General features: G+C 40.7%; 1 protein-coding gene and 1 pseudogene across 3 annotated transcripts in view; one reads left to right on the top strand and one right to left on the bottom strand.

Annotated features, from left to right (window-relative positions):
• Positions 1-908: 908 nt before the first annotated feature.
• The window catches only part of AFF4 (AF4/FMR2 family member 4), a 57,170-nt gene continuing 42,491 nt past the window's right edge, over positions 909-15,587 (top strand). For 2 of the 3 annotated variants that reach the window (XM_045550775.1, XM_045550777.1), the window contains exons 1-2: positions 909-1,297; positions 15,410-15,536. In XM_045550775.1, coding sequence (XP_045406731.1) covers positions 15,414-15,536 — 123 coding nt within the window. In that variant the 5' untranslated portion in view covers positions 909-1,297; positions 15,410-15,413. Of the gene's footprint in view, positions 1,298-14,873; positions 14,966-15,409; positions 15,537-15,587 lie in introns of all 3 variants that reach the window. The other variant, XM_045550776.1, reaches the window with a different exon arrangement.
• LOC123638715 lies at positions 6,633-8,735 on the bottom strand (annotated as a pseudogene).

Genomic DNA, 15,587 nt, shown 5'->3' with positions numbered 1-15,587 from the left:
AATAGTAGGTAATCAGGTATTTTCAAAACGTTATACTTCTATTGATGCTGATAAATTACCAGCCTCTGGGGCTGATAAAAGAATTTTCATATGTACATTTCTTGTAATAGTTTATTACAAAGTTCCTCAAAACCTCTGTATCTTATTAAAAACAATCTTTAAAATGATTGCTTCAAAATTAGAAAGTAAAAAACAAAAACACAACACAACGAAACCTTCAGGAGGCCCCTTCACTGCAAGAAAACAGGTAACAGACACGGCGGTGGAGTGTGTCCCTCAGAGACGGACAAGGGGTCGCCTTCGGCCAGTGACTGTGCCGGGTTCCCTGAGACCCTCTGGAAATTCAGGCTGGCCTGTGACCATTCTGTCACACGCAGTGGAACTGCGGCTCGCCCTGACTGGCGAGGCGTTAAGAGGGGAAGGAAATGTTCGGCATGCCGATATTCTGAGGAAAGGTATTAATGGCAGAAAACGTCTGGATGAGGAAGGGCGGCTCAGCTTCTTAGCACAAGTTTTCCTTTCTGTGGGATCTGTTGAGGGCCGCCGGGCCGGAAGCTTCCACACTGGGAAGCAAATGCAGCGGTGAGGGCCGGGCCGGAGCCCCGAGGGGCAGAGGGCCCGGGCCCCGCCGCGGAGCCCCAGAACCGGCGGCCCTCGCGAGTCCCCCCTAGCGGGCTCCGCGCGGCAGACGCAGGCCCGGCCCTGCCCGCCGCGCCCGCTGTGCCCAGGGGCTCAGGCCTAGACCCCTCGGGCCAGTCCTCGCCCTGCCCCGGGTCGCCGGACCCGACAGCCGGGCACGTCACCACACCCGGGCGTCGCCCCTCGGCCCAGCAGGCCCCCTGCCCAGCGCTTTCCCGGCGGGGAGGGGCGCGGCGGCGTCACGTGACGCCCTGCAGCCGCCCGGCCCCGGTCACGTGGGTGGCGCGGCTGCTGCGTCAGTCAGTCCTGGCTGTGGGAGTCGAGCCGCCGCCGCCGCCAGCGCGCGGGGCGGGGATCTCGGTGCCAGGTCTTCGTCAGCCCGCCCCCGCCGCCTCAGAGAGCCGTCCCGGCCCGGGCCCGGCCGTCATGGAGCGGGGCGGGCCCTCCGCCTGTTCCGTGTGAGGCGCGTCGCCGCCGCCGCCGCCGCCTTCGCTGTTCCAGGCCTCCGGGACCCCCGCCGCCGCCCGGAGCCCCTCGCCCTTGGCAGCCTGTCGCCGCCCCTCGTCGGGCTCGAATGCGCGTCCGGTGAGGGAGCAGGCCGGGCGCCGCCACTGCGCAGCCAGGAAATGGTTCGGGCCTAGCGGAGCCGGGACTGGAGGTGAGAAGGGCCGGGCCGGGCCGCGGGGACCGAGGGGCCCGGGGCCGCCTGAGGGCGCGGGGAGACCCCCGGGCTACCCTGCCGAATGGGGCTTCTCCGCTCCTCTCCTCGTCGCTTTCCACCTCCCATCCTCCGCAAAAATAGGAAAATACGAACAGCTAACCCAATCCTAACCAAAATTACCAGAAACCCATCTTTTCACCCTCTCTCCATCCCTCTTTCGTTCCTTAATCCATGCCTTTCCTCGGACATGCCGTCGGCTGGTTTGTTACTTTTTAGTGCCCTCCTCAATTTCAAGTTATTTCCAGTTACAGAGAAAAATACAGGCCCAGGTTCTGGCTGACATTACCCAACTAGTTCTCGCTTTCCTTCTCGCGATCCTGCGCACCTCCCCCACCGCCTCTGCAAAAGGAAAAAAAAAAAAAAAAAAGGGAAAAATTTCCGCCTCGGACGAGGGAAGGGGGTTGACTGAAAATGGGAACGCAGGGGTGTAGGGCTCGAATATGCCCCGCAGCCTCCGCGGCGGCCTGTCCCCCGCCATCCCGATGGCTCGCATTCGGGTCCCGGTGTCTAGGCCTTTCCCCAGCTGCCCGTGCTGGAGGTTAATCTCGTAATTGACGTCAGTGCTTTGTTCCTTCCACTTTGCTGTTCCTGCCACTCTCCGAGGATGGATCTGACGTATAGGAGTTTGCGTTGTTTCTTTATCGCCTTTTCATTCACAAATGACATTATGGGAAGTTGGAAGCACAAATCTGAAGTGCTTGCGTATGGAGCTCCAGGCGAAGAGTTCGATTTAGCGTTGGCGTAGTTCAGTCAGTTGCAATTCAGAATTGTGCTGTTTCTCCCTTGCTGGCCATATGGAGGTTTTCAACCAAGGCCAGTCCCTTTTCCGCTGACCAGTGTTTTTCTCGACGGAATCTAAGCTATAGGTGCCTGTGAATATGCTGTTTGCAGTTGTGACATATAAAATGTGGACTGTTTTTAGGCCTTAGATGTGAAAAGCTCAAAGCTTTGTTTCTATATTGATTCTGCGAAGCTTTACAAAGTGCTTTTTTTATTTAACTATCCTTTAACTTATCAAAATTGAAATATTTATGAGAACTTTCTTAATTTGGGATTTGATAAAGAGCTTTTGTGGCCTGTGAGTCTGTCTAGAATCATCTTTGGTCATATGTGCATAAAGAAGTATTGGCAAGTGGCCACTTGGTCTTCAACAAAGCTGGCTTCTTTAAATTTCTCAGGTTCGTTTTCCTATTCATCACTGCATCCTTCAGCCTCTAAACATACAAATGAGTCCCAAGGAGTTATTTTTAATTATCTTTCAGAATTAACTTACTAAAAACCTGGAAGCAATTTTTTTTTTTATACCAGCAATTTCATTCAGTTTGTGGTGGTTTGCAGGCTGATGACGACTTTGATTTTTGTTGGCTTTGTAGGAACAGAAGGCCAATTTTACTTTAAATAAAATTTTGCTTCAAGTGGGGCCCAGATAGGATGTCTGAATGACCAAGCCTTTTTTGTTTGGTTGAAAAAAAACTTAGCTGTGTTCATTGGAACATGGCCTACAATTTGGGGGTGTAAAGGTGAAGCTGTATAATAAGAATTCTTAAAGATAGACTATTTTTGTTCCGATTCACTTTCTACTTGTCAGAGATTCTCACATTCAGATTCATACATTCTCCTCTCTGTGCTCTTGAGTTATTATACCCCCTTTGTAACAGTTAATCTGCTTTGTATTGTAATTTTCTTATAGGTCTGTTGTAGTGTCTTAGAGCAAGTACCTTATTTATTCCTCTTTTTATCATTCCCAATGTTTTATACAGTTATTAGATTGAATTTGAATGTGATAGTATTTTGAACTTGAAATTAATTGTTCTATCAAGCTATCCAATCTATATTTCACAAAAAGATTAAAGAAAACTGTGTGAGCAAGTGATCAGTATTTGAAGTGAAACAGTATCAGCTTCAGAAGATGAGGCAGAAGATACGAAGCCTTCTAAAAGTTATGTATCTTACCTTTTTTGAGGAGGTAAGGTATATGTCATGATTTTATGTGTACCTGACAGGAACAAAGAAAACAGGTATTTCTTCTTTTGTGGCCATCTACTGGTTTAGAATGGAGTCCAAAATCTATGGAGATTTCTTTCTTTCTTTCTTTCTTTCTTTCTTTTTTTTTTGGTAGTATTTTTCATAAAATCAAAGAGATGTTCTTAAATATTGAGGGTATACCTGGACAGTGACCCAGAAGTACAGTGTGTATTATAAATATTGATAACTTAGATTTTATTTTTTACTTTGGCTTTATTTTACTGATATTTTACTGTAAAAACTTTCCCATATAATATAAAGGTTCCCTGCCTTTTTCCCTATCTTCATTATATTTTACCCATTCTTTTTTTCATTTTCTCTGATAAGTTGGAAGAATTCTATTTGATTTCTGGGAGGATGTTTGCCAGTCTCAAGTTATTGTGAAATAAGGTGTAGTTAGTGACTAAAGACTGCTTAAAGCTAACCTAACCTGTTACCTTGATGCTTTTTCCTTTGGTTTAAGAAAAGCACCCCCACTTGTTATAACTCCTGTCCCCACCCCTCTTGGTTGTTTGAAGAGATACTCTAGTAGGTGGAAGAGGACAGCAACACATGCTACGCACTGAGTTTTGGCTGATCATCTGCATTCCTATTTGTCTTGATGTTCATTTTCCCTGGTGTCGTATCCTGAGAATTTTCATGGTACCGGACACAGAAAATATCAGGACCACTGAATCCAATTCCAAAGTATTCTAAAACATTTTAGTATTGGGGCTACTTATTCTATTTTTTGAAGAAAAAGAATCTTATTTAAGATCTACCTGCTTCATCAGCTATACTTGTAAAAAACCTGTAACCTAAGGAATGTTTTAGGGAAGGCATTTCATGTAACTTTATCTCTCTTCGAGTGCCTAATGATCTGTGGTGTTGGCTTTTAGTCAGGGAGATGTGGCTTATTAGTGAGTACTGTTTTAAACTAATTATTTTGATGATCATTTCCTAGGACAGGTAAAAGAACTTCATGTATTCTTTTCCCAAGGTTGTGTTTGGGGAAAAAATCAGGGCCTGACATGAATAGATTGCCCTGGAGAGCCAGTATAGTTTGATTATCCATCCAGATAAGGTAATGATCAGTCCTGGGACTGGGCTCGCTGGGGTTGCTATGATAGCTCTCCTAGGATTTTGTCAATTCGGAGTTGCCTAATGAGTTATGACTTTTCCTTTTCATATTATCATTAGGGAAGGGACAGTTTTATGGAGAGGTGACTATAGGTCAGCACTTTGCAGAGGCTAGCCTTCTCACCTTTTCGTAGTTGCTTCCAAAATTTCTTCCATGTCGAATATCATTTTTCTCATTTCCTACCTGTTAAAATTTCACCATTTTTTAAGGCCCAACGCAAGAATCATTGCCTTCCTAAAGTTTTGCTTGATTATCGCCCTACTCCAATTGTGATCTACTTCCTTTGAATCTCTGCTCATCACTTTGTATCTCTTTTAATTATTTCTTATGCAGCTACCATGAGACTATAGCCTCCTGGGTGTTATGGAGAATAATGTATCAGGGAAGACACACTAGTAAAAGAAAGACTGTAAATGTTGTAATACTTCATTATGTGTCTCTAAAAGATAAGGATTAAAACAATAATCAAAAATTGCTGGGTGCAGTGGCTTGGACCTGTAATCCCAGCTATTCAAGAGACTGAAGTGGGAGGATCACTTAAGCCTGGGAGTTTGTGGCTACAGTGAGCTATGATTCTGCCACTGTACTCCATCCACAGAGTGAGACCCCATCTCTAAAAATAAAACATATATAATACACTAAAAAATTTAATACCAATTCTTTAGTATCATTAATATACAGTGTTCGCATTTTCCTGGTTATAGTTTTGTTTTATACAGTTTGCTTGAATCAGGATCCATATAAGGTCCATAAATTATATTGGATTTATATGTGTCTCAACCCTTTTTCTTTTTTTAATTTATAGGTTCCCCTCCATCTTTTTATTGTTGTTCCCATACATGTAGTTGGTTGAAGAAGCCAGGTCTTTGCCCTGTGAGATTTCTCAGAGTCTGGATTGGGCTGATTGTGTCCCAGTGGTTTCATGTAATAGGTTCCCATTGTATCCCAGTGGTTTTTTGCTATATGTTCGTTTGTCCCCTGTATTTTCTATAAATTACTAGTAACATCTAGAAGCTTAATCTGATTCAGCCTTGAACTTTTTTTTTTAATGCAAAACAATTCAGTGTCTTATTTAGGGACACACACAAAAATAGTAAAAGTGTGAAGAAATTCCTGAGAATGGTTAACACCAAAATCAAAATAGTGGGGACTTACAGGAGCAGAGAGTACTGGAGATGTGATCCAGGAGGAGTATACAGTAGCCTTCAACCATATTGGTAACGCTCTATTTCCCAAGGTGGCGAGTTGGTGGGTAACACAAGTGCTCACTGTATTGCTCCTTATACCTTTCGGGATCACTTTTTATAAAGTGAATGATTGCTGAGGAAGTGGAGAGTCCTCAAGAGTCCTTTTTGAGAAGCTTGGCCATGAAGGAGAACAGAGAGAAGAGATAAGGTGGTAGCTGTGGAGAGATACGGGGTCAGTGAAGACTTTTTTTAAAAGAATAGATTTGAATACTTATGGAAAAGATTTGAAGGATTCGTTAGGGAGAAGTTGGGTGGGGAACCTGTGGCCTCAAGACCACATGTGACCCTCCAGATCCCCAAGTGCAGCCCCTCAACCAAATCTAAACTTTAAAATTTGGATTCATTCAAAAGGCCGCACTCAAGGATCCAGAAGGCCACAGGTGGCCTGGAGACCACAGGTTCTCTGCCCCTTCCTTCATCCTGGAAATAGTTTGGTGTAATTCTGTTGGGACACATCGTCCCTTTGAACACGCCCTTCTGTTGACCACCCAGTGGAGTCTGTTTGTCTTACAGCAGTTTTAGAACACTTCGCTGATCTCATGTTGTAAGCAGGCAGGACCCATCTTCAAATCCACAGATTCCAAGGAGAGAGTAACATTTCTCAGGGGAAGAACTTCTTCTATCTCAGAAGAGAGCATAAACATTTTGTGAAGTCAGCACAGTTTAGGTTATGTAGGCACTTATTCATCAAAGTGTAAAAAAAGGTGAAGGAAAAATTGTAGAATAAGATATTCAAATGTAATGTGAACATTTAAAGCAGCTGATGCCCCAAATAGGCAAGTCAAGGGGGATGCTCTGGGTTTGGAGTGGATTTTCCATCTAGCAGGAATTCTCTTCTTGTAACCTCAGTGACTAAGCACTGTTGAGCATGTCTTCTTCCTCAAGGCCAGTGATGCTTCAGGTACTAGATGGTTTCATTTTTCAACTGTGTTCTAAAAAGAAAATTCAGTTGGCTCAAAATTCCCATCAGCCAAAAGAAATAACAGCAAACTGAGTAGGTCCACAACTGCTCAGTAGTGATAACTCCCTTGTTAAGACCATTGAGGATGAACCAGGTTACAAAGAAGCCAACGAAGCCCCAGAACAGGCTCCTCGCTCCTCGCGATGAGAGGCACTGTGGAACCGTGATGTGCTGGAGTTGCCTCTTGCTGATTTTTAATATTCTATTTTTTAATCTTGTCCAATAAGATGAGGTCATTTGTGGAATTAAAGTTAGGATTGGGGGAAAGTCATAGGACTCTATGAAATACTTGTGAGGAATAGAAAAGAGCATTCACCAGAGAAAGACAGTACAATTTCTGGGAAACTTTGAGGACCTAGTTGAGAGTGATTTATCAAACATGATAATGAGAAATTCAGATAACACATAAAGATGTGATGCAGAAAGCAAAAATGGTATGAAATCGTTATCTTTGCTTTCATGTTTTTTACTACATTATTTTAAACCTGAAGGCTGTGGAAGTTACTGACTAACTTTGGGGCATGGGTCCTTCTGTGCTAAATATTGTCTTGGGACCTGATGTTTTGTTAGTATTGGTTTCGATCTCCAAGTGTACAACTTTTGTTTCCCTGCCTGCAGGAAGTGACCTCTTCAGACTCTCTCGTAGGTGGAGAAATATTACCAAATGAGGCCAAGAGGGATTTTTATACTCATGAGCCTTTGTGCTTTAACATAGTGGATTATGGTGAAATCACAGTTTAATAGCAGTTGTAATAAACTGGGTTTGAAAATAATTGAAATCTTAGCTCAAGTCTCATATTTTGACTTTTAGAGTTTAAATCACTCAATAGTCTGGTAGTTAGATGGCCCCGTTTTTCAGAAGGACAGTTGTTCTAAGATACTAACTAAAAAAAAAAAAATTGTAACAGATGTTGAGCTCTGCTTGAAAGGGGCAAGTTAAAGTACATGTTTTACTCTTTAAAGTGTTTTAAAATTGTTCCTTAAAATTACAAATTTAAAAAGTTATAGCTGGACACTGTGGTTTGTGCCGGTAATCCTAGCTACTCGGGAGGCTGAGGTGGGAGGATTGCTTGAGCCCAGGAGTTGGAGGCTGCAGTGAAATATGATCACCCCACTGTGCTCCTACCTGGGTGACAGAGCAACACCAACCTTGATAAAATTATAACTAATATGAGTAAAATACCTGTGTTTATAAAAAATTATAGGGGATGAATTTCCAATTTATTGGGAATGGACATTTAAATTTTTATTTTTGCTATGTGCTCACTGTAATTTTTTTTTTTTTTTTTGGTGACGGGGTCTTACTTGTCACCCAGGCAGGAACACAGTGGTGCCGTCATACTCACTACAGCCTCTAACTCCTGGGCTCAAACAATTCTACCCTCCTCACCTCCCAAGTAGCTGGGAATACAGGCATGTGCCACCGTGGCTAGCCAATTTTAAAATTTTTTTGTAGAGAAGAGGTCTTGCTATGTTGTCCAGGCTGGTCTGGAACTCCTGGCCTGAAGCGATCCTCCCACCTCGGCCTTTCAAAGCACCACTGAGCCTGGCCGTTTATTTCTACTTTCTGTCTATTTGAATTTGCCGATTCCAGGTGCCCCATATCAAGTAGAATCATACAGTATGTCCTTTTGTCTCTGACTTACTTCACATAGCATAATGTTTTCAAGGTTCATCCATGTTGTAGCATGTATCAGAATTTCATTCCTTCTTACGGCTAAGTAGTATTCCATTGCACGTATATACTACATTTTTGCCCAGCGTTTCATCTGTTACTGGACACTTGGGTTGTTTCCACCTTTTGGTTACTGTGAACAGTGCTGCTGTGGGCGGGTGTGCAAGGATATGCTTGAGTGCCTGCTTTCAGTTCTTTTGGGTATATACCTAGGAGTGAAATTGCTGGACACGTGGTAATTCTGTGTTAAAGTTTTTGAAGAACTGCCAAACTTGTTTTTCACAGCGGCTGCACCATTGTACCTTGCCACTAGCAGTGCAAGAGGGTTTCAGTTTTTCTAAATTCATACCCATTAATTTCTGTTCTTTTTTTTTTTTTTTTTTGGTAATAGCTGTCCTAATGGATGGGGGAGTATTATCTCATTGTGATTTTGATTTGCATTTCTCTAATAACTAGTATTTGCTATTTGTGTATCTTCTCTGGAGAAATGTTTATTCAGGTCCTTTGCTTTTTTTTGAAATTGTGTTGTTTGTCTTGGCACTCTTGTTGAGAACCACTTGTAATGTGAGGTGTATTTCTGAACTCTCCATTCTGTTTTATTAACCTATGTGTTTGTAGTGAGTTTTGAAATTGAGAAGTGTATGGCTTCCAACTTTGTTCTTTTGCAAGGTTGTTTTAGCTAGTCTGAGTTTTTTTAATCTTCCTGTGTATTTTAGGATTAGCTTGCCAATTTTGGCAAAGAAGTCAGTTTGGATTTTGATAGGGCTTGTGTTGAATGTGTAGGTCAATTTGAGGGAGTAGTGATGTCTTAATATTAAGTCTTCTGACCCTTGAACATGAGATGTCTTTCTGTTTATTTAGGTCGTCTTTAATTTCTCTCAATAATGTTTTGTAGTTTTTGTAGTATAAATTTTGCACTTCTTTTGGTAAGTTTATTTTATTCCTTTTGATGATACAGGTTGAGTATCTCTTACCCAAAGTGCTTGGGGTCAGATTCTGGATACAACCCAATTACCTATCAGAGGTTTCTAGTTAAATATTTAATAAATACTATACAGTCAAAAGAATGAGGTAGAATTCATATGTATTGCTGTGGAACTATATTCATTGTTTATTAAATGAAATTAAATATAATCATTTCTATAGTATGTAAAATACATATAGATTATTATATGTTTCTCTTCAGAATGTTAATGTTAATTGTTTCTTTTGGTGGAGAAATTATTGGTGACTTTTACTTTTTTTTTTTTTTTTTTTTGAGACAGAGTCACCCAGGCTCAAGTGCAGTGGCGTCATTATAGCTCATTGCAACCTCCAACTCCTGGGCTCAAGTGATCCTCCTGCCTCAGCCTCCCTAGTTCCTGTGACCAAAGGCACACGCCACCGTGCCTGGCTAATTTTTTCTATTTTTAGTAGAGGGGAGGGTCTCCCTTTTGCTCAAGTTGGTCTTGCACTCCTGACCTCAAGCAATCTTCCCACCTTGCCTTCCAGGAGTGTTAGGATTACAGGCTCCCAGGACCGTTGTTTTTTTTTTTTATGAGCTCATGATAATGACATTTGTGAAGAGTCCAAGCCATTTCTGCAGATTGTTCCTCAATTTAGGTTTATATGTTCACTCATTAGATTCAGGTTAAATATTTTTAGTAGGAAGACTACTTATGTGGTGAGGTGTCATGTGTCTTCAGTGCATCACATCTGGCGACACATGGTGTCAGTTTGTCCCATTATTGATGTTAAGTTTGATCCGTTGATTAAGGGTAGTGCTTACTGTATTTCTCTATTTTAAAGTTTTTTTCCCCTCTTTATAATTAATAGCCTGTGGGGAGATACTGAACATGCATTCTCTCCAAATTTTTCACCCAGTGGTTCTAGCATTTATTGGTGATTCTTGCCCCAGTTGTTAACTTTAGTGGCTGCAAAAACGTGACTTTCTAATCACTTTATTTCTTCCACATTTATTAGTTGGCATTCTTCTATTATTTCCTCCCCACTTTATTTCTCTTTATCTTATTTTTATTATAGTTATGGACTTGGATTCTTTTTTTTTTTTTTTTGAGACAGAGTCTCACTGTGTTGCCCGGGCTAGAGTGCCGTGGCGTCAGCCTGGCTCACAGCAACCTCTAACCACAATCCTCCTGCCTCAGCCTCCCAAGTAGCTGGGACTACAGGCATGCGCCACCATGCCCGGCTAATTTTTCTATATATATTTTTAGCTGTCCATATAATTTCTTTCTATTTTTAGTAGAGACGGGGTCTCACTCTTGCTCAGGCTGGTCTCAAACTCCTGAACTCAAATGATCCACCCGCCTAGGCCTCCCAGAGTGCTAGGATTACAGGCATGAGCCACCGCGCCCAGCCTGGATTCTTTTTTTATTTAATTGGTTATATTCTATTCTTGTCATTGTTCATTTTAATGCTCAAATGTTTTTAAATCTAACCAGTGAGAGCCCCTTAAGGCTGGTTCCAGTGCCCTTTTGATATGTCTTATTGATCTAAAGAGAAAAAAAACTGAGAAAAAATTAATAAACGTAGAGTTTATTTGGGCCAAGTTTGAGGACTGCAACCTGGGAACATAGATTCAAGTTGCCCTGAATATATGCTCCAATTAACAGCAGTTACAAATGGGTTTTTAAAGGAAAAGAAGAAGTTCCTAAGTTGTTTACCAATAATTTACATTAAAAAAATATAAGATGTTGATTTGCTGTGTGTTGTTTTTTTGTATCACAAGTTGCTGGGGCTTGAAGATGATGGATAAGGCAGCTAGTCTAGGAAAAAAGTGTTTTAAATAATTGCTATGGGACAAGGGTGCAAGGTAGGGGGGGCCATGATTTCAGTCCCATACTCTTATTTGTCTGGGTCTGATAAACTTCGTATAACTTACATGGCTCAGATTGCTTTGAGCTATTTTTCTTTTCTCAGTCTTCATCTGTTTCTGAGCATTTTCTTACTGTTACAATAAGATTTTTTTGTTGCTCACATAATACCTTCCCTGCTGCAGCCCTGCAATCAGGTCTTTTTCCAAGAAGTCCTTTTCCCTTTTAGTGAAGAATAACATCAGAAATAAAAATCTGGGTGCCAGGGGTGCTCCTTTCTGTTGGGGTACGCCTGCTCCTAGATAATCTGAGTAGACAAAACTAGGGACCTTATATATACACAGTATGTACATATACACACACACCATATATACATACCATATATATAATACACACACATACATATATATTTTTTAAACATGAGTTCATAGTACTACTTTTAATTTCCAACCTCCTATGTTCTTTTTCTCTTTATTCCATTCTATTAATGTATTTATATCTTTCTTCTCCCATAGGAAAATGATTGATTGCCCAAAAATCTCAATAAATTTGCTCAACTTGTTCAATCCATAGCAATGAAATTGCTACACCATTATCACTACTAGCACCAAACCTACCAAGCTGAAGACTTCTTTGCATTTCTTTTTGTCCGTAGAATATTATTTATAATTAATGTACCTAGGAATACATAGCCATTGAAAAATCAATTAAAAAAACAACAAATAATACTAAAATAAAATAAAAATTTAAAAATATAATTAATCGACTCAATACAGTTTACCTTAATTAAAAATGTTAGGCTGGGCGCGGTAGCTCACACCTGTAATCCTAGCACTCTGGGAGGCCAAGGCAGGTGGATCGCTCGCTCGAGGTCAGGAGTTCAAGACTAGCCTGAGCAAGAGCGAGACCCCGTCTCTACTAAAAAATAGAAATTATCTGGCCAACTAAAAACATATATAGAAAAAAAAATTAGCCAGGCATGGTGGTGCATGCCTGTAGTCCCAGCTACTCGGGAGGCTGAGGCAGGAGGATCGCTTAAGCCCAGGAGTTTGAGGTTGCTGTGAGCTAGGCTGACGCCATGGCACTCACTCTAGCCCGGGCAACAGAGCGAGACTCTGTCTCAAAAAAAAAAAAAATATTTAGAGAGCCCTCCTTTCTACTTGCTAAGTTTCTTTTAGAAATTATTTAATCTAGTAGCCACAGATTTTGTTGTGATGCAACGATTTGCTAATTTTAACTGAATCCTATTTCAGTACAGTAGTTGCAAGTGTTCAGAGTGCTATGCTATTGTGATATTATGATATATGTGTGTGTGTGTGTGTATGCATTTTTTTGGTGTGTGTCCATGGCTTCTGGGTCACAGCTCCTATAACCTTTGTAATTTCTTAAGGGACTAGAGCAGTAAGAATATCTTTTATTAACATATTTGCCCTTTTATTCTTGTTTTCTGAAACAGCTCCAGAGCAATAAAGGTGAAAACAGTCTTTTGTTATTTGTAGCAAACTCTTCTCAACCACACCTGAGCTTATGTTAATGAGGAGGTTTTTGGAAATTCCCTAGATAACCATGTAGTGGGGGGAGTGCTCAGAGGATTGGAACTCTGCCCCACCCCCCACCTCTGGGGGAGATGGGCTGAAGGTTGGGTTGGCCACCAATGGCCAGTGATTTAATCAGTCATTCCTATGTAGTGAAGCCTCCTTAAAGTCTGAAGGACTGTGTTCAGGGGGCTTCTGGGAGGGTGGCACACCCTAACTCCTTAAAGAATGAAGCTCCTGCACTCAGGATCCTTCTACACTTCGTCCTCTGTAACTCACTGTTTGTTTGTATCCTTTAAGATATCCTTTATAATAACCAGGTAAATGTGTTTCCTTGAGTCCTGTAAGCTGCTCTAGCAAATTGATCAAACCAAAGGAAGGGGTCATGGGAACCCCAATTTTTAGCCATCAGTCAGAAGCACAGGTGAAACAACCTGAGGCTTGCCATTGGCATCGGAAATGGGGGGCAGTCTTGGGGACTGAGCCTTCAACCTGTGGGATCTCCAGGTAGAGTCAGAATTGAATTGAATTAGAGGACACCCAGCTGGTGTTCACTGAAGAATTGACTGCTTGCTAGATGTGGGATGGAGGAGAACCCCACACATCTGATTTTAGAAGCCTGTTGTGTGAGAGTACAGTGTGATAAAACTGAGTTTGTTTATTCCTGTATTCTCAGAGCTATGAAATAGTTTTTGCCTATATGGCAAAGGTACACTTCAAATTGACTCATTTAAATTTCATGTTAATTTTAGTGGAGCTCAGATTACTGGAATTACTGCTTTTGGGGCAACTTTTATTTTAGGCAGAGATAGTGATGTTAAGAAACACAGGAGGAAAGAAATGGAACCTGTAAATTAGATTAAAAAAAATAGGTGGGGGGGGAAGAGAGTAAGAGCTGTAACTGGGATATTAATTCTTACAAACAGTGAGTTAATTTGGTAATGAGCTTCCTGGCAGCCTTTTTAAAAGGAAATATTCAGTTGGATCACTTTCATTGCTTAAGAAAAAGTTTCTTTGGCATTGAATTATAGAAAAAGTTTATTGTAGGAATCATATCTGTTTTTACAACAAATGTTTCTTGACTCTTAGTGCTGTTGAATATATAAAATTAAATCATGTTTTGAAGAAGTTTTCGGTGGTTTTCTGATCTTTCAGGACTTGCATTTAGGAAATTTAGACTCAGATATAAATAATTTTGTATGTTAGCAGCATAGCTCAGGAGGCCTATTTGAAACTTGTTAGTGATGTAAAATTATTAGTTGGTTCAAATATACTGGAGGATAATATGTTCTTTGGTTTTATTCTCTGAATACTTAAGTATAGATGTTTTGTGGTATACATTAAAGAAAGATTAAAATACTTTGTGTGTGCTGTAAGGTGCTAAGTGCTAGGGAAACCAAAGAAATCACACTGTTTCTATACCTTGCAATAGCTTATATTGTTTAAGCTTATGAGAACATTGTACAAGTAAAAAACAACTTGAATACACATTCAAAGGCAACATTCTTTTTTTCCTAACATTAAATTGCTTTAGTTGTGTAATACTAAATTGTGGGAATCAGGAAGTTTTATTTTTGGATGTTTGCTTTTTTTTTACACTGTTCTAATAACTGATAAAAGATCCTCAAGAATATAGTGTTGGTTTTGCTGCTCATTCTAATTTTATAATTACAGTTTCCCCCAATCCTGATTAACTTAATTTTCTGCCTTGATTTATGAGTTATAGAAATGTTTCACACGTATAACCTGATTTTTCCCTTTGGGCTCCAATAGGACTTTTTTGTTTTTGTTTCTTTAAACAAAATCAATGAAGGTTGTTGCAGAGTCCGTGGTAATCAGTCCCTTGTCCCGGGGTTTAACAACCTTTGTCATCACTGCCTATTTAACCAAAATCCTTTCTGCTAAAAATAAACTATTTCCGTTGGTTTATTCCAGTGAAAATATGACATATCATCATGATTATAGAGATGTCACTGCTATTTTCCCCTCAAAGGCTTTTTCTTTTTCAATATAATTTTAATTACTATTACTAATCCAAGTTAATTTTAGATTCTATTACTAAAAGCCTCAGTTTTGCCATTTATTGAGGTATTAATTGAAATGTTAATATATTTAGAGCAGAAATGTCGTTTTTTAGGGAATCTAGAGCAACAGCAAAGCTGAGGTCAAACTGCCATAAGGATGGACACCAAGGAAGCTGTGTTTGGGACAAAAAGAAATCAAGATAAGGTAGATGCAAAGTAGAGAAAAGAACTGGACCCTGGGGGAAAGGGGTGGTAGGTGGGAGTGGGTTATATGCTTTTGAAGGGCGAGAATAGTTAGATTTCTGAAGAGTAAGCCATGAAAGGCTTATAGGAAATATTGAGGATTTGGGTTTAAATACTACCTTCCCTCTGAATGTGTAAGTCTTAGCTTGTAGCTAGCAGAGTATTTTAAAAATTGGTAACGTTAAGTGTTTTGATGGGGTGGGTTCTTATATTCTGGGCTAGTATCTTCTCTCTGGATAGTTGTGGAAAAAACCATTGCCAAAACCCACCTTCAGCACTAATGCCTGTTATTACTTGATAATCAAAAGGGAATCTCCGATTGAAGTGTTAAACTGACAAAATCAGTACAGAAAATTTAATTTTTCCTTTTATTTTTGTGATGTAAAAGTTTTGTTTCTTTCCCTAGCAACATGAACCGTGAAGACCGGAATGTGCTGCGTATGAAAGAACGGGAAAGGCGGAATCAGGAAATTCAGCAGGGCGAAGACGCCTTCCCCCCCAGCTCTCCTCTCTTTGCTGAGCCGTACAAAGTTGTAAGTTGTCCTTTGAACTTTTTTTTCCATTAGCATGACATTTTTGCTTTT

This window comes from Lemur catta, chromosome 5 (assembly GCF_020740605.2).
Source record: "Lemur catta isolate mLemCat1 chromosome 5, mLemCat1.pri, whole genome shotgun sequence".
Taxonomy (NCBI): Eukaryota; Metazoa; Chordata; class Mammalia; order Primates; family Lemuridae; genus Lemur; species Lemur catta.
This window is presented reverse-complemented; position numbering and strand designations above follow the sequence as displayed.